The sequence below is a fragment of the Nelusetta ayraudi genome, unplaced genomic scaffold (genome assembly GCF_046127955.1).
Source record: "Nelusetta ayraudi isolate G7.1 ecotype Tasmania unplaced genomic scaffold, CSIRO-AGI_Nayr_v1 ptg000041l, whole genome shotgun sequence".
NCBI classification, from domain to species: domain Eukaryota; kingdom Metazoa; phylum Chordata; class Actinopteri; order Tetraodontiformes; family Monacanthidae; genus Nelusetta; species Nelusetta ayraudi.
The window spans coordinates 1010586-1028759 of record NW_027466091.1 but is presented as its reverse complement, the minus strand read 5'-3'; the positions used below and the strand labels follow the sequence as shown (position 1 = coordinate 1028759).

Genomic DNA, 18174 nt, shown 5'->3' with positions numbered 1-18174 from the left:
TTACAAAATAGGAGGTTTAGGCAACCAACCTGGATGAAGTTGTGACCTTTATTTATTTATTTATTTGTTTAAAAGGGACAGTGTATATTAATGAACATGTAAATGTAAATATGCCATAATTAGCCAAAGGCTACTTTTCATCTGCAAATCCTAGCAGGTCAGAAGAAATAACAATACAATGACAAATACTAATGAAAAATACATAAAGAATAACGGGACAACTGACACTAACAAAGTAACAAAGAACACTGCTGATAGGATACATAAAAACTTAAATGTGAAATTAGAGTGACAGATCTGTTTTTTTTCTGCTTGGGGAAGGGTAACCTTCCCCAAGCAGGTTACCCTTTGTGACATCACAACAAGATAACATCTTGAGTTGTGTGTTTTAGCACAAAGGCCGAGCAAGCAAATAAAATGAAGTTTACTGACAGGCCACGAACTATTGGGGGGGGGGGGGGGGGGGGTGGAAAACCCAACGTTCTATCTCGGGGTTGCCAGACTCAGCCCTTTCATCTCCCTCTGACTCTGGCAACCGAGCTGGCCACACCTGACGGACGGTTTCTGCTCTTACACACCTTCTGCCCTTTCAGCTGGGCAGATTTTATTCGTATGGTAACGTTGGCAGCGGCCGCGCGCGCACCCACGCCCTTCGCTCTCCTCACTTCCGGGTTCCACGTAAAACAAGCCCGTAGTTTCGCCTGCTGCTGGCGGCCGCGGGGCTGAACCCGACAAACGGCACCAGCCGCGTCCGTGTTAACCCCACCCCTGTATTTTGTACTCTCTCTTACGATAGTGTCGCGACATGGCGTCGCTATGGTAACAATGGCAATATATTCCATACGGAGCGGCGGCGGCGGCAGCAGCAGCAGCCCAACTTGGTTAGTGGGACCGCCCACTGTCAACAGATTGACATACCGGAGTCTCGCAGCTCTGACATCAGCCGCGTCCACGGAAGCGCACCGGCGTGGCTGCGAGTGCGAGTGCGAGTGCGAGTGCGTGTGCGTGTGCGTGTGCGAGTGCGCGCCAAAGCGTGTTCCCGAGGACGGAACATTTGGTTAACTGGAAGAGGAGAAACAGTTGAAGAAGGGAGCCCCGCCACGCGCAAACATGCAGGACAGAGGAACATTTCCCAGCTTTCCTTTCCTCAGACCTCGGTGTCTGGCAGCGGCGGCGCCGGCGGGGAAAACCAAGTTGACCCACCCGGGGAAGGCGATCCTGGCCGGTGAGTTCTTTTGATTCGGCTGGTGGTGGTGGTGGTGGGGATTTAAGAAAATTCTGCCTTTGGTTTGTTAAAAGTGGCCAGTGTTGCCGAATGCTCCTTAAGTTGACTTCGGGGAAACCTTTAAAAGTGCTTCTTGCACTTGAGTGACGTGCTTAGAGGAGAGAGTTCTTAGAGATCCGGCGGCAGTGGACCAGTGTGGACGGAACCGTCTGTTGTCTCGATTCTGGATCAGCTCTGAAAATGAAAAGCGTTGCAACCAGGTAGACGGCGGCTGACTGCCACACCTGTTTCAGCCCTGTGTTTACACTGGATAACTGGACAAAGTGTTTGGAACGCAGTGTCACTATAAATAAGCATGAAACGAGGTATTTGAAGAGATTTCACTTCAAATACCTCGACTCGACACCCCCCCCCCTCCTCTTTAACATAAGATAGGATAGTATATGATATAAGATACTCCTTTATTAGATTTATCTTTTATTCCTGTTTTCTGTCATCTGATTGTCTTGGTCTGAATATTACATCGACTGCACTTCCAACGATGCCATTAGCTGATGAATTGCACCTTGGAATCTTCCACTGCAGCTCCCAGAGATGACCGGAATGACCCCACATTTTCTTTTCTGTGGTCATGTACTATATGTCCCATATTTTCCCACACACATACTATTCATATTAAAGATTTCACCTCAAAGGGTTTTTTAATGTGAATGATTGACAGATAAATAAACGTGATAGAAGTTAATAATTAGACTTTGTCATCATCTCAAAAGCTACTACTACTACTACACACACACACACACACAGACATATATATATATATTAAGAAAGGCCTCCATATGGAGGTTCAGTGCCTAAGAAAATCAGCCTTCCGGAAAAAAAACAACAAAAAAAAACCCCTCCATGCCTCTTGTGTGTGTTGATGATGATGAGGCTGCTGCAGCTCCAGCGGTGATGAAGAGCCTCTCGGTGAGGCGCCGCTATTAAGGCGACACGCTGCGATTTGTTTGGCAGCCTTCTGTTGATTTCAGCTTGGTCTGCTGGCGGAAACCAGCTGAAAATCTCTGCGCAAATTCCTTTTGATCAAAAGGACTCGATGCAAGTGATTTTTTTTTTTTTTTTTCAATTGTCTTGCTGATTTTGCAGATGACTTGCTGTTCACTTTAAGCCTTGGGTTGCATTAGCAAATATTTGCGCAGTTATTGCCATGTTATTAAGTTGCCTGACCAGCAAGGTAATACAGCAACAAAACAAAAAAAAAAAACAATAAAAAAAAATGACCAGAAAGAAAAACACAACACTCAGCCAGCTTTTTAAAGAAAATTCTAACTAAATCCTTCAAAATCTACATTGAAATCACGTCGTGTGTTTACATCCGTTGAAACATTTCAATTAGACGGCCGTGTAATCAACATCCTCCTTTGTTTCCAACAAAAGCAGACGCTCGTCTCTGAACAGAGATCGCACCGTGTCGTTGAAGTGCCACCTAGCTGGGTGTCGAGCCTGTGACGAAGCTGAGATTTAGACGCTCTGCGTCTCTTCGCTTGACTTAAGGGGCGCTAAGGTGAGCGAGAAACACTCGCATCTCCTGACTCTTGTCGCCCTGTCAGCTGCTGAGAAACGATTGCGTGTCCCGTGGTGAGGCGCCTCCTCCTCGCCTCCTCCTCTCCTCCCCTCCCCCGTCGGTCCCGTGCAGCCTGATTGACTGGATGTGGCCTGGTGTTGCTCCCTTTTTTTCCGCTCCCTGTGCCGCTTAACTCGCCCCAACCCTGTCCGTCCAGTTTTTTACAACAGCAGCGCGACTTCGCTCTCTCCTCCAGGGCCTCCCGCCCCGCTGCCACATTAACGTCAATGTATCGCCATTTCGTTCGAGGGAGCCTGGAAATTAAACTCCGAGCGTCTTGACAACGAGGGGGAGCGCGCTCGGATGACTGCCGAGATTAAAGTGGCACGGCCGATTGCTGCCGTCACTGGGGTCTCTGCTCCTTGGGTGCGTTGAAACACACTCGTTCTCCAGTGTGAAATGCCAACACACAAGCTATTTGTCCGTCCTGGTTTGGCGAGAGTGAGCCACGCGCCCATGCCCTGAAGCCTTTGAGCAGACAAAGCGAGAAGTACGTAAGGTCAAAGCTTAATGGGTCGGAGCACTGTGCTAGATGTGTGTTTGGAAGGAGGTCCAAAGCTTTTCAAGAGGGAAGTGGGAAGCGCTGGCTCGGTCGCTGGTTCAGACACAAGTGGGATTTTTAACCACGTGAGGCCTCAGCCAGGGTCTGAGTGCGGTCTAAACGTCGCACTGGTCGGATTTACTGCGTTTGTTTTTTTGTTTTTTAATCTTGTGAACTGGACCTTGAGTCTGTTAATCATAATAATAAATAAATCTAAACTCTAAATCTAAAATAGTTCATTCAGAACCTTTTCTGAGGCTGAATTTGAAAGGAAAACAAATGCTCTTTCATTTCTTGACAGTTTGGCTCGCTCTCAAGCCCTCCCCCTCGACCCCCAACTTCCCTTCCCCTTCTCCTCTGTCCCACTCCCTCCAGCCTCAGGGCGGCCAGTTCGCTTCCCCGAGTGGCTGTCTCCTCCCAGTCGCGGAGGGGCTTGTCAAAGTGTGAGCTCGCTGGCCGTCTCCCCCGCGTCACAGGTGACGCAGGCAGTCGCCCTCCTCTTCCTCCTCCTCCTCCTCCTCCTCCACCTCGTCTTCCTCCTCCTCCGCCGCCTCTGCTGCTCTCAGGGCCCCAAGTAGCAGGAGGCCAGATAATAAATCTCAGTGCTCTCCGATACGCTCGCCGCCTCCCGGCCAGCCTCCCGGCGGCGCTCTGTCAGTCGTGTGTTGGTACAGTGCGACGCCGACAGAAGCGAGAAAAGAAACGATTGCCGACGTTTAACCCACAGTGGACTCGCATGGATTGTTCCGTTGTGTAAAATCACATTTGTCATCACGTCACATATCCGGCAGACCGAACATTTTGACGACTATTTCAGAAACCTGCTTGTCGCTCCTGAAAAGGAGTAGGAGGAAATCAGTCAAAGTGAGCCTCTGGTTGTCTTCATTATTCATCAGTTGTGTAAGCAAAGCGCTGTAATTAATTCTGAAGCCATTAGCTCGGCTAATTGGCTGTCAAAAGCTCTCTTGTCTCACACTCGGGGCGTAACGAATGGCTGTGAAACGGTCATTGAAGTTGTCTGCTACTTCTGCCGTATCGTGCCTCTAAACCAGGCATGGGCAAACTACGGCCCGGGGGCCCATATGCGTCCCGTTGAGCTTTTTTATGCGGCCCACCAAACTTGGAATAAATTATATTAACAGTAAGTAAGTAATAAAATAGCTGTATTCCATCCATTTTTCAGTGTTTTAAGAATCATTTCAATAAAGAGCTGAATACTGTTGGGCCTCAAGTCTATTTACATTAAACATTAAAGCATGTTTTCTACATATTCCATGTGATATATTTTTTTCTCCTTTGACGTGAGTCACCAAAACACTCCATTCATCTGCTGCTGCTCTGGCCCCTCGGTCATATTTTAGAACCCACTGTGGCCCCACCAGTCTAACAGTTTGCCCCCCACCACTCCTCTAAACTGTCCAGGTGATTTTAAGGACATGTATGCAGCATGTTTTGTTTTGTTTATTTGTTTTTAGCAGAGCAAAGCAACATTGAATGCATCTGAAGAAGATGAAGAAGGTATGTTATGCTCAACTGGATTGAACTGGATGACTTCAGCAGACAGAAACACTTCACAACAGTTTTAAGAGACGCAAGCGGACCTTTCTGCAGTGATCAGCTACAGTATTGTGCATGTATTTAACATGTATAGACTCTGTAATGCTGTCCTCTGAAGAGCTCCTGGCTGTCAAAACATCTTGAACTCAGTCCCGCTCATGTATATCAGTGTAAATTTTGCATGCCGTGGGGTTCCAGCTAGTGCTAACAGTTCACATGTAAGATTAATAAGCATCCGTCTTGTAATTAAGCGTCAGCGTGGCATAGGAGGGAGTGTTGCCCGGGACAGAGGAAGCCTTGAAGGCCAAATCTCAGATGAAAAATTCTTTTCATGTTTGGCCTGAGTCAAAAAGAATTATTACTGATCTATTAATGGGACACCTCATGTTTGAAGTACACGGGCCCCTCTGGCTACGTTCTCTGTTTGGTGTGAAGATATTGACATAACAACATCCCCACTTTTCACTCCAGAGAATTGAAATTGGGAGATAACAATCTAAACACGGATCGTCTGTATGAATAATAAATAGGTTGTGTGGCGACAAAAAAATGCTTATTCATTTCCTTGCAAACGCACACGCACACACAGACACACCACGATGCCGTGTACTGTATTGAAAGAGAATCACCCAGTAAGAGGATTGAACGGTGACTGAATAATACAGTAATATAAAACTATGCAGAGCAATCTTTGAAAGTTAGCGGTGGAGAGAGAAGAGTTGGTTTGTGGGAGAGTGACATTAAAAACAGCGGCAGACATTCGATTTCCTCAGTTCCTCCTCCATCCTAGTGGACCAGATGTTCCAGCTGCTCATTAGAGTCACCGAAGCGATCAGTGTGTGTCTCTGCCGGCTGCCTAGCTGCCTGCTCACCTGTCTCCCTCTGTTCCCCCGAGCCAATTATATCGCAAATAATTGCAACGGCAAAAATAATTGGCTTTATACATCAGTTCTACAAAAGCAAAACTCTGAGTGATATCCATCGGTACGTTCATTTAGCAAAAGCACGCGCCAATTGGAAATTGCAGGTTGTCGCCGTTTTAAATGTTTGATATTATTTTGCTAAATGTCAATGGCGACCGGCGTCAGTTTTAGCTTCGAGGTAAAACTGAAGCTATTTGTTGTTGTAAGGTCACCGTACAGTCATTTCCTCTGGACTTCTTAAATCGAAATCAGATTTATTAGTCAAGACGATGTTAAAAAAAAAAAGGAAAATCTTAAAATCGATTTTTTTTTTTCCTCTCGCATGCTTCCGGGCTGTGCGCCTTATTTATTTTACAAAATGTGAAAGGTTTGCACTTCATTCATTCATCATTGGTCAAGAAAAACATTTTCAGTTAAGGTTATCATTTTGTCCACAGGGGGATTCCTTTGTGTTTGGTTCTTAAGTTTTCACTTTATTCCCAAATAAAGGAACTTCATCTTTGTTTATGAAGAACCTGTTCACTTTCAAGTGAAGTTTGGTGAAAGTGAGATTCTCACTTCATTAATCCCAAGGGATTCGTCTTTGTTTGGTCAAGAAGACTGTGAATGTTTTCGCGTTATTAAACCCAAGGAGGATTTACAGAATCTTTCACTTGCACTTCATTCCCAATAGGGACACTTGTTTGCTATTTTTCTTTAAAAATAAAGATGAAATATTTGTAATCATTTATTCCATTGTCTTTTGTAGTTTTACCAAAAAAATTGAAATCAAAATCGAAAATGAAGTTTTGAAAATGACAGCCTAAGAGAGTGACATCACAAAGGGTTGGTTTCTAGAACAGAGCGCCTCTGGTTCACTCTGTGAAAAGCGTCCCAGGCGAAAAACGCTGAAGAGATGGGCGTTGCCAGATATCCACCTGCTCCTGCACTTTAAGCCACCCAAACATCACTCCTGCGCCATTTCCCTTCTCCCGCTGTAATGGTGGATGTCAAAAAATGGATGGGGTTGCATCGATTCGATGCCACTTGCGAGGAGAAGCGGTACCGGGACGGTGGAAGGAATATAGCGCCCGGAGAAAAATGATCAACAGGAGAGCCGAGCGAGGCTGGCTCCATCAAGATTAATGGCCGTTGTGCTCCAGGAAGCCACGTTTGACAGCTACACCAGAGTCACTTAGGGTGTCTAGTGTGTGTGAGTGCGCCAATAAAGTCTGAGTGTGTGTGTGTGTGTGTGTGTGTGTGTGTGTGTGTGTGTGTGTGTGTGTGTGTGTGTGTGTGTGTGTGTGTGTGTTTGGAGGTGGGCAGTAAAATGGAGGAGAAGATGAAGCGCCAGCAGGAGCTGCTGTGTGTCTGATGAGGATTGAGGATATTTGTTTTTGGTGTGTGTGTGTGTGTGTGTGTGTGCGTGCGTTAATGCTGAGTAGCTGCTGGCTTGTTTGCTCACGCCAGACCGTCGAGGCTGAAAAACAGATGAATGGGTTTCATTGTTTCTCCTCCTCCACAACGCACACTGACCCACTGATCCCGGATCAGGGCCAATGGAACGCAGGGACTTACAGCTCAGTGGGACTTTAATACGTCTCAGGAACGTTAGAGGAGCTCCGGTCCCAACGGCTCACATTGTGTGTGGAATCACATGAGAAGTCATGACTCGGCCGTCCACTGGCGATCACAGCTCTTAGCAATGGTGCCGATCTTATGAATTTAAGAGATTGAATCAATACATCATTTTCTTGTCACTGTAGCATCTGCACTTTGCTCTTCATGCAATATGCGCTATCGCAATGAGGAGTCACAAGGTTACGTTGTATATTATTAATTACATCCCTGAATGAGCTGTAGTGATAGGCCAGATAAAATGAACTTTCGAAATTATATTTTAACTTTTTTTTTTGACATTGGTTTATGTGAATCTGCTATTTCTACCAGCTTTTGGTAATCATCAATAATATGTTCAATGGAAGTTCCCTGCACCGCCCCAAATGTTGCTTTAGGACTTGCAGGACGCCCGTTTGTTTTGGTGAACTCGCAGTGCAAAACTACCACATCTGATGGTGAAAAAGACCTATTAAAGCCTTGTTAAGTTGTCTTTAGCTCACATGTAATTGATGTAAATCTCAGTTTAGTCATTTTTAAGACTGCATTTACGGTCTCACGAGTAGTTTTTTTCCCTTTGTGATTCTGCGTATCAGAAGAGGAATTCCAGGCATTGACGCTGAGTCTCAACCATCCTTGACTTATCGTAGCAGTGTGGATGCACTGGGCTATATATATGTGTCTTTATCTGATACTGTGGGCCACAGTGATTACGGTTGTGTTCCGTCTCTGTGTAAGATAAAAGGAAAATACAAAAAAAGCCTTTAAAATTCATCTTGAAGCCAATAAGAACTTTGATTGGTTTCAAGCAGTACTTAACATGTAACATTCTTAAATCATTGAATTGAATTTATGTTTTTTTTATGGTTTAACTAAAAAAAACCCCAACAAGAATCATATTATTTTTGCCAAACGCAATCAATTATATTTGGATTGTGCAACGGAAATAATCAGATAATAATAATGATAATTAGTGAACAAACATTCAGAAACACAGTTTGTTGCAATATTTGACTTAACATCAACGTCACGGCCCAAAGGGACAACATGGTCCTGGATTTGTCCAGTTGTTTCAGGATGGATGTGTGGGCCTCTCTCGCACATTGTGTGTGTGTCTTGTGTCATTGAGCTAATGGAGGGTCTTGGCCCGGGTAATGGAGCCCGTGCCTGCAGCCTGAGCATTTAATTTAATTAATGTCAGGCTCCTTACTCCATCCTCTCCTCCCTCTCTTTGTCACTGCCGTCTAACGTGAGCGTTTAGCCACTGGCCCTTGGTACCCTTCCTAAACTCTGATTTTTACCCGCTATTTTTTATCCCCTTCACGATTTAATCTCAAAAAAAAAAAAAAAATCCCGCTCGCCTGCCCGCTCGCTGCCTTCCTTCGCCGGCAGACACTGTTTGTGCTTCAGCTGCGAGCGGAAGCGGTTGATTTATCCTCAGCATGCTCGTTATTCTTCCCCTCCCTGCCAGCGGGGCTTTTAATGTTTGTCGGTGGGGGAGGGGTGGGGGCCCATTTGTGGAGTCACTGTAACGATCCGTGACGTAATGGTACCTTCTTCAAATTCATAACAGTGACGGTGCGCTGAAATATGCTCCCCCAAGGCTGCCAGGTGCACGGCGAGGGAAAAGTGTTGCCAGGCCATCCATTCAAGGAGATGGCAGAATTTCCCCCTTTTTACCAAGTGACACTTAAATGTTGCAATGTATTCCTTTTATGTCTTCATCAACAATTAACATGTGCTGTGTTTTTGATTGTTTTTTTGTTGTAGGTGGAATTGCAGGCGGCATAGAAATCTGCATCACCTTCCCCACTGAGTATGTGAAAACCCAGTTGCAGCTGGATGAGAGAGCCAACCCACCCAAATACAGAGGGATCGGTGAGGATGATGATGTGTACTTATCTTTGAGCTGATCGTAAATGTTGCCTGCGTTTAACATAGGGAAGCAAAATTATCAATTCATTCATTCGCCGTTAGTTGATTGACCTTATCGATCGATTAACGATTAATTGATAAGCGGCGATCTTTCCTGAGAACCTAATTTTCACAATAGAAAATGTGTAAGGAACACATTATTTAACCCTTGAATAATGTTGAGGGTCCAATGTGGCCCATTTTTACATTAGTGAACAGTAAAAACAGCCTAAATATTTATCCTATGACTTTAAGTTGACTTCTAATGGGTCACACTTTACATTATGAACATCGCAGTATCTACAGGTGAATTGCTCTTTCCTGCCACTACACTGTCAAAATGATATTAACTACCCATGTAAAAAATGTGAAATGAATTGCGACTAATTAAATTTTTTTAATTCTTTTAATTATTTTAATTCTTAATCGATAATTAATCAATTAATTGTTAACATCCCTAGCTTAACATAAAATAAAATGATACATATCACATATTTGAACTACATGTAAAAAAACACATTGGCTACTTCAGGTGGAGCGCTCACGTTCGGACGCTAATTTCCAGTCGTACCTGCTCAACGTTAGCTTTGCTTATCTGTTCGTCTGTCTGCCTCTCGCAGGAGCTCGTTATCTAATTATCCGTCGTTCCCCGGTTACATTAGGGATTCTGGCAGCCTGTCACCGTGCTTGTTTATATGACTTAGAACAGACCAGTGCACAGCCACCATCCATGCATAAGCACACCCAAACACACACACACACACACACACACACACACACACACACACAGTCGCACACTTCTAAAGATGCTCTGCTAATGAGCCCAGCACAGCTGTTGCCTGGATGTGCATTTGGCCAAAACAGCTGAAGTTTCTGGGGAACGTCAGCCGTCTGGTTTGACTTGTCACATTTTTTGTTTTTGTGATACGGCTGAGATAAAAGTGAAAGGCAGGTGTTTCAAGGTGTGTCAGTCAAGATTTGCATGTAATTAATAAAAGTGTGTCGTCGTCCTCCAGGTGACTGTGTAAAACAGACGGTGCAGAGTCACGGCGTCAAAGGGCTGTACAGAGGACTCAGCTCCCTGCTGTACGGATCCATCCCCAAATCTGCCGTCAGGTCAGTGCAAGACGTGTGAAAGCCACTTTGCTCGGAAAGTCATTGCACTTATGGGGCGCCACGTTTGCTTTTTATTTCATTTACAAAACAAAAATCTGTTGAGCTCTTTTCAATCTCCAAATTGCACTCGCTGTTAATACATAAAAAAGTATCTACCTTCAATAGTCCACTGCTGCAGACAGACTCCTTTCAACAGGAGAATTGGGTGTAAAATGGGCTGCAGCCACTTTACCAGTCGCCTCCTCCATTGTGCTTTGCCACTAACATACAAGAATGAACATGAAATGTGTTCTATAAAAATTCTGTATAAACTGGGACTAAATGCATACTTTTGTCCATCTAAACCTCGAGCCACTAAAACTCACACACATCAGTCATCCAAGCCTGTTTGTTACCCTCTATGAAAAGGCGTAAATGCCACGCGTGCCTCCACTGTAATTACATTATTCTTTTGGAGCGATGACATTTGCCTACCCAGGCGAGTCCACACACACAGACACATGCACGTGAAACACACCGCCAGACTCCCAAGATGGCGGCCCGATCATTTCAATGAAGTTGTTAAACGATTAAAAAAAACCATAAGTGAAAAATCTACAATAGAAAGATTTGCTATGAATCGCATTTCAGGTCACAGTCGTCCTATCAGCCGTTTAAAGACATTTATTTTTGTATTGCGGTCTGTGGGGAAAATGCTTTTTGGGACCCATGGGATTTTTTTTTTGCTGCAGTACCTCGAGTGGCCACTGGGAAAAATCAGCGCACCATTTTGCTAGTCCGGTATCCAGTTCTTATAATACACCCATGATATGAACACACGCACCTACACCCTCACGCACACACTCTCTTTTTTTTCTTTCTTTCTTTCTTTCTTTCTTTCTTTCTTTCTTTCTGTCTGTCTTTGTGTGCTGATGCTCGGGGGTAGAGGGTAGAGGGTAGAGGCTGTCTGTACAATGGAGCGACAGGTCCAGCCAGGCGGAGCAAAGATGTCAGTCAAACTCGGGCTGGGTCTCCACACGGGTACAGAGAGGGAGTTCACTGTTGCTATTGTGTGTGTGTGTGTGTGTGTGTGTGTGTGTGTGTGTGTGTGTGTGTGTGTGTGTGTGTGTGTGTGTGTGTGTGTGTGTGTGTGTGTAAATCTAAATGTGCCTGTCTGCCTACAGCGCCACCTTCCCAGGGGGGGGAGCCTGACTGGTGTTGTCATGGGAAGTACGGCCCGCAGGAACAGCGATGAAATTCATTTATTGCTTGTGTCATATTGCATGAAACCTCCTTCATTCAGTTCACATGCAAGTTGAGTTTTAGCCACAGCCAGGCAGGGGAACTGTTTATACCTGTAGATAGAATTCAACAGTCAGAACACTGACATGGTAGGTGGCAAGAATGGTTAGAGGGAAAAGCTGAATAAAAACAGGATATATAAGAAAATAACATGCAAAGTAAGATTGTCAGTTACAATGAGGCTTTTCACTGACAGTCGCCTGGAAAACGGAGCAAAGGATGGAAGTTTGACAGCTCGACTTGGGCAGAGTAGAGAGGATTTTGTGAGGACTTTCTAGTTGTCGTGATCTATCTGCTCATCAGTTTTGTGGATGATTTGATTCTGACTAATTAAAAGAAAATAAATCAGATTGAGAAGGCATGTCTGAGTAAATGGACATTAAAAAAAAAAAAAAAGGATGGAAGGGTTTGAAATATTTGGAATGGATACCAGCTTGGCTCCTCTCCACTGGCTGCAATGTTTTTATCGGGACATTCTTCTTCTGAACCCACGGTCTTCCTCCTCCTCCTCCTCCCCCTCTCACTGCGCCTCGCCTCACCCCCAAACCCCCACTTCCATTAGCTGATTGACTGTGCCGGAAGGGGAACGAGAGGGACAGAAAAGAGGAGAGAGAGCCTCTGACCTTTTTTCTCCACTCAACCCTTTATCCAGATTTACATCCCGGCCCTTCTTTCCCTCCTTCTCGTTCTCCCATCGACCACGCCCTCCTTCTTCCTTCCCCCTCCATCTCCTCTGCTCATCAGCTGGGCTGACCTTGTGTAAAAGTCAGGTAATGAAGATTGGGCTGCACTCTACAGGGCCCAATGACTCTGGATCTCTGTTTGTGGAGGTCGGCCAAGTATGACGGAACATATAAATAAATGAATGAATGAATGAATTTTATTTTTGAACATGTATAACATATGTAACTATTTATACATCCAAAAGCAAGAAAAAATAAATAATAATACAAACAATAGAAATAAAATAAAAAAGCGAAAACATAACAAATAGTTTGAAAAAGGAGTCGGGAGAAGTAACAATGTTTTTAAATTTCCTTCCCCTTTTTAACCTATTCTTTAGTATTGCGATATTATTATACACAGATCTCCATCCATCTAAATACATAATATATAACATAAAAACACTACATAAATATCTATATATGCATTTAATTATAAAATAAAAATGTACTACATACATATCCTTATAAATATAAATATAATATAACACCATATTACATAACATAACATGATATAGAACAATGCATATGCACATACTATGCAGATAGCATATAAATACATAACATACACAAACATACAAAACCATCCCTGGAAATATATACTTTACATTAAGTTAACTGCAATATAACAATTAACGCTATTCTAGTATCTACTCAGTATATTAGTTGTCCAGCTCGAGACTTGAACTTGCTTCAAGTCCCAGCTTGGTCCTCCAAGTGCAGCCGAGGAGCCTGAAAAAAACACTCTTTTAATACACTTCAGTTTTTCCGTTCGACCTGAAGCTAAACGGATGTTTGCTAGGCTCAAGGCGGCCGGGGGTTTCTGTTGGTTCTGTGGTGCCAGCAGGTGCAGCCAGTGGCTGGACCACGTTTGAGGAAAGACTCTCAGAGGGAAAGGACTCGTTCATCAGAGGCCGAGCGTCGGCTCTCCTCCGCCGTCCTCGCCCCATTTACCGCCGGCTGGCGTCCTGCTTGCGTCCACAATGCAATTGCGCCTATAAATAACCCCCCTCATAAAGGACTCGCTGGCATGACATTTTCTTATTGTAAAACACACACGCGCACACGCACGCGCACACGCACACAAACACAGTGAATCTTTTCGTGGCAGCTGTTGCCGCTTCCTGAGACGGTTTATTGGTGAGTCTTTAATGATGATGCGGCCGCAACGATGATGCGTTCGCTACCTTTGAGCACTTTCTGCGCTTTCAGCACTTTGTCTCCAGTTAAGAAATAAAAAAATAAAAAAAACCCATCTGTGTCTTGTCTTAAGGCTGCTTTTAGTTGTAGCTGATTTTTGCTTGGGCAATAACGAAATGCACTCAGTCCCTTTGCATTAGGTGGATGACCAATTCATCTGTTTGTCTTTTTTCCAATTTTGTTCCCTGGCTGTTACTTTGACTTCCTGTGGAGTGTGTACAACTCTCTATTTTTTCATACGTTTGTATAATTTTGTCTCAAATGGAGCTCTAGCCTACTAGAAAAAAAAACAACATAATAAATAGGACCATGATTATAATGATATACTGTCAGCGTTCAGCTTACTGTGCTTGGATTGATTTCACATTGCTGCAGACTGTAAAGGCTAATTGTCTGTGGAGACCACCGACACTTAGCAACGCGAGTCTCCGTAATGGCACATTTTAACTGATGCAAATTCATCTGTGTTCCGCTCTCTTCTTCTTCAGGTTTGGTGTGTTTGAGTTCCTCAGTAACCGTGCCAGGGATGAGTCGGGTCGCCTGGACAGCACCAGAGGCCTGCTGTGCGGGCTCGGTGCCGGGGTGATGGAAGCTGTTCTGGTGGTGTGTCCCATGGAGACCGTTAAGGTACAAAAAAAAATGGAATTGGAATTTCCCTTTAATTGCACTCAAGTGTGAGTGCACTCAGAATTAGATTAGCAAAATGAAATGATGTCTACTTTATACTACAAGCCCCCTCACTGTCGATTGTTAAAACCCGACTAAAAACTCACTTTTATTCCATGGCTTTTGACCCAGCATGAGACCGCATTTGTTTTATTGCTTTTATTGTTTTATTGTTTCTCTTGTGTTTTTATGTTATTATGTATAGCACTTTGTGTCAGCTGTGGTTCTATTTAAAGTGCTCTATAAATAATGTTTGAGTTGAGATCCACTTTTTCACAGGGTCTTATCTGTTGGCCTGTGTTCATGTTCTAAAGTAGAGTTAAAAAATGATTTGTTTTTGTTCTTAACATAGCTTCCTCCTCCACTCATTACAGTCTTGCTAAAGTTGTCCCATGACGCTGCGTCTCCACACATTCCACTGATCTCATTTTAAAGCATCGCAGAGAGAGAAAAACAATTGGAGACAAAACATTTGTGCAGACGTCACAACGTCGTATTTCTTCCGTCTCTGCAGCAGAGAAGTAACAGTTTTCTTTTCTTTTTTTTTTTTTTTATATCTCCCAAGGTTAAATTCATTCACGACCAAACATCTGCCAACCCCAAATACAGGGGCTTCTTCCACGGAGTCAAGGAGATCATCAGGGCTCAAGGTGAACGCCGCGCTCACACGCGCGTATTCAGCTGCTGACATCTAGTGGCGGGTGAAGGTAGTGCGACTAAACTCACACCCCTCCCCCATGTCTCGGCTGCCCTCAGGACTGAGAGGGACGTACCAGGGTCTCACCGCCACCGTCCTGAAGCAGGGCTCCAACCAGGCCATCCGCTTCTATGTGATGACCTCCCTGAAGAACTGGTACAAAGGTCAGTGTGGAATCACTCCGAGAGGAACAACGGCCTGAGAGGTGTCCCCCCCCCCCCCCCCCCCACCCCACACCGTCTGTCAGCTGATCTCTCTCCTGTGATGATGCGCCTGCCTCCATTAGGTGACAACCCCGACAAAGCGATCAACCCCTTGCTGACCGGCACCTTCGGAGCGATCGCCGGCGCCGCCAGCGTGTTTGGAAACACTCCTCTCGACGTCATCAAGACCAGAATGCAGGTGTGCTGGACGTTACAAGCAGGGGGTTCGGGGAGCTCCTTGCTCTCCTCCCACTCAGCAGAATCTTATCAAGTTGCATCCTTCTGACATTCATACGTCAAAGTCCTGTCTGTCATTCTCTCTGAAGGGTCTGGAAGCACACAAGTATAAAAGCACCCTTGACTGTGCTGTGAAGATCATGAGACACGAGGGCGTGGCAGCGTAAGTGCATTTCATTTCATTTGATGTCCTAAGGTTACCTGACACTAAACCAGCGGTTCTCAATCGCTTCATTTCATGTGTCACACCCATAAATGACATTACAGTAGACCATGATGACTATCTCTGCACTCACAATGTGCTTCTCCTCTTGGTGCCCGCCGGTAGTTTCTATAAAGGGACAGTTCCTCGACTGGGCCGAGTGTGTCTGGACGTGGCCATAGTTTTCATCATCTACGAGGAGGTGGTGAAGGCCCTCAACAAGGTCTGGAAGACAGAATGAGGTGGCAGGTGGGCAGGCAGCTGCTTCCTGCTTCCCAGCCATCACACACAGCTCTGATCTCTGCTGCGGGGTCTCCTTCATCCTGGAACTGGCCACTTGAGCTCAGATCAGTGCCACAGACGGATGCTGCAGGGATGAAGGAAGTGTCTCACTGTTGCCCACAACTACCCTGACAGCTGGAGTGTATGCCGAGTGTCGGAACCTAAAGTCATGCCAAATAATGTGGGAAAAGAACTGATTTCAGAGATGCCTCGCCACTTCCTGGTTCCAAAAACCCTCCGAGTCAACAATCAGTGTGTAGTTTTGCTGAAATTTTGCTGAAATGACTTCTTTTCCACGTTACCTGGCTCGCTTTGTGTCGCCGCTGATTTTATGAAATGTCCCCATGTAGCAAGAAACCTAATTTTAAGCCATCATTTGCCGATGTTTACTGTGAGTATGCAGGAGTCACACTACACGTTCTTAGAGTTAGCAACGGCTATGCGCAGCTAACGCAACGCAGCAAAGGTTCAGAGAATTAATATATTGTAATTATTTTTATACAACTTAGATTCTGATTTTATTCATTCCATGCATTTTATTTTTATTGGGTAGATGAAATATATTTTATTCCTGTGCCAAATGCCCAGACCTGTTAATCCATGTATATGTGTTCAGCACATGGAGAAGTAGCCTGACAATGTTGACAAAGGTATTACAGCCTATATTGTGACTTCGTAGATGTAGTTATTGAATGGTGAATGTTGCCTCAATGGGAGGAGCTGTTCTTCATGTGCCAACGTCAAGTTTTTCTGTCTGTGAACGATTCTGAGTGTTTGTGACCTGTTTATCTGAAAGATTTCACCGAGCCTGTCAGAAACTCCAGAACTCCTCTTCATGGAAGCAGTGGCGTTCACCGGGTCACATCTTAACACTGGGTTGATATTTATCTTCTGTTTACATTGGAAGCTGTTCCTCATCAGAATGTGTCATTCAGTCAGTGGACCATCTGTGTTGAGGTTGCTGTGAAGTTCTCTGTTCTGTTCTGCTCATGTGTTTTCAGTCAGGGTTTGTTTTTACTTCTCACTTACGTGCCTTTAACTGTTGTGTTAACCGCTACTTGAAAAATGGCTTAATTTTAAAATGATTGCTGTTTGATGATGACAGTTTGAAAAAAACAAAACAAACAAACATTCAATGTGCACTACAGCAAATATCTAACCCAAATTATTTTTTTTTCATCATGAAGTAATGTGAATCATTTTTGTTGTTTTTGTCTCACAAATCTAAATTACTTGTGTCATCTGCTGCTAAATAACATAGAAAACATTATTGTTAAAAAAAAAAAAGAAAAATCAGTGCTTTGTTTCGTCTGTCAGCTTTGTGCTCCTTTACACGGAGTTTGTGCAATAAACATTGTCCTTCATGGAAAAGCTGTTGTTGCAGAGGAGTTTTGAAATGAGGCATCAAAAAGACTTGAAAGCGTGCTTTACCGCCGCGCTACCTATTTTTTTTCATTTGGACAAATCATTTAGGGCAGGTGGGGGTTCTGAACAGGAAGGCCTTTGTTCCACCTTTGGCCGATGCTCAGGTGCAATGATTGAACCGGCTTTCTTTTTTTTTTTTTTTTTTTGTCCTTTCTTTGGTTCTTTCTCATGAGAAAGAAGAACACAGGGGTTTGCAGAAGCATGTGGATGTTCTAGCCTGAACAAAGACATAAATTAGTATGAAATTTGCACTTTAAAACACAAGAAAGGAAGGCAAGTTTATTTATTTGGGCACAGTCATATACCAGGTTGTAACAGTGACACACGATCAATCAATTTAAATAGATGTAAATGTCTGCCAAATCAAAACAGTTTGCGTCAGAATTATGTTTGTGCCCACTCTTATATTAGGGGTTAAGCCGCACTTAGTGCTGAAGCACAACCTTTAATGCTAGGCAATCACAAACAGTAGGTGGCGCTGTTGGCCTAAGAGTAATGGCTAAATGTCTGCCTACTCCTCTGCAAGACACACACACACACACACACACACACACACACACACACACAGACTGGTGATGGAAGAGGCCTGTACTGTACAAAAGAGCTTTATGAGAAGAGTCAAAGGGCCCAACGAGTGGCCTTCATCCTAACATCATCGCTCCTTACCGTCCTCTTCCTCCACCTCCTCCTGTCTCCCGTGAATGAAATCCCCAAAAACTTCACCCAACTTCAGCCTCAAGATCATCTTGGCAAAAAAACAGAA

At 44.3% G+C, this 18174-nt stretch overlaps 1 protein-coding gene across 1 annotated transcript; it reads left to right on the top strand.

Moving 5' to 3' along the window:
• The first annotated feature begins 643 nt into the window (after positions 1-643).
• On the top strand, positions 644-16569 carry LOC142893048 (tricarboxylate transport protein B, mitochondrial). Its single transcript, XM_076033281.1, has 9 exons — positions 644-1225; positions 9237-9344; positions 10397-10496; positions 14188-14326; positions 14931-15015; positions 15122-15226; positions 15349-15464; positions 15592-15665; positions 15831-16569. Exons 1-9 carry the CDS (start codon positions 1111-1113, stop codon positions 15943-15945), a joined length of 957 nt encoding a protein of 318 aa, XP_075889396.1. The 5' UTR covers positions 644-1110; the 3' UTR covers positions 15946-16569.
• The last annotated feature ends 1605 nt before the right edge of the window (positions 16570-18174 follow it).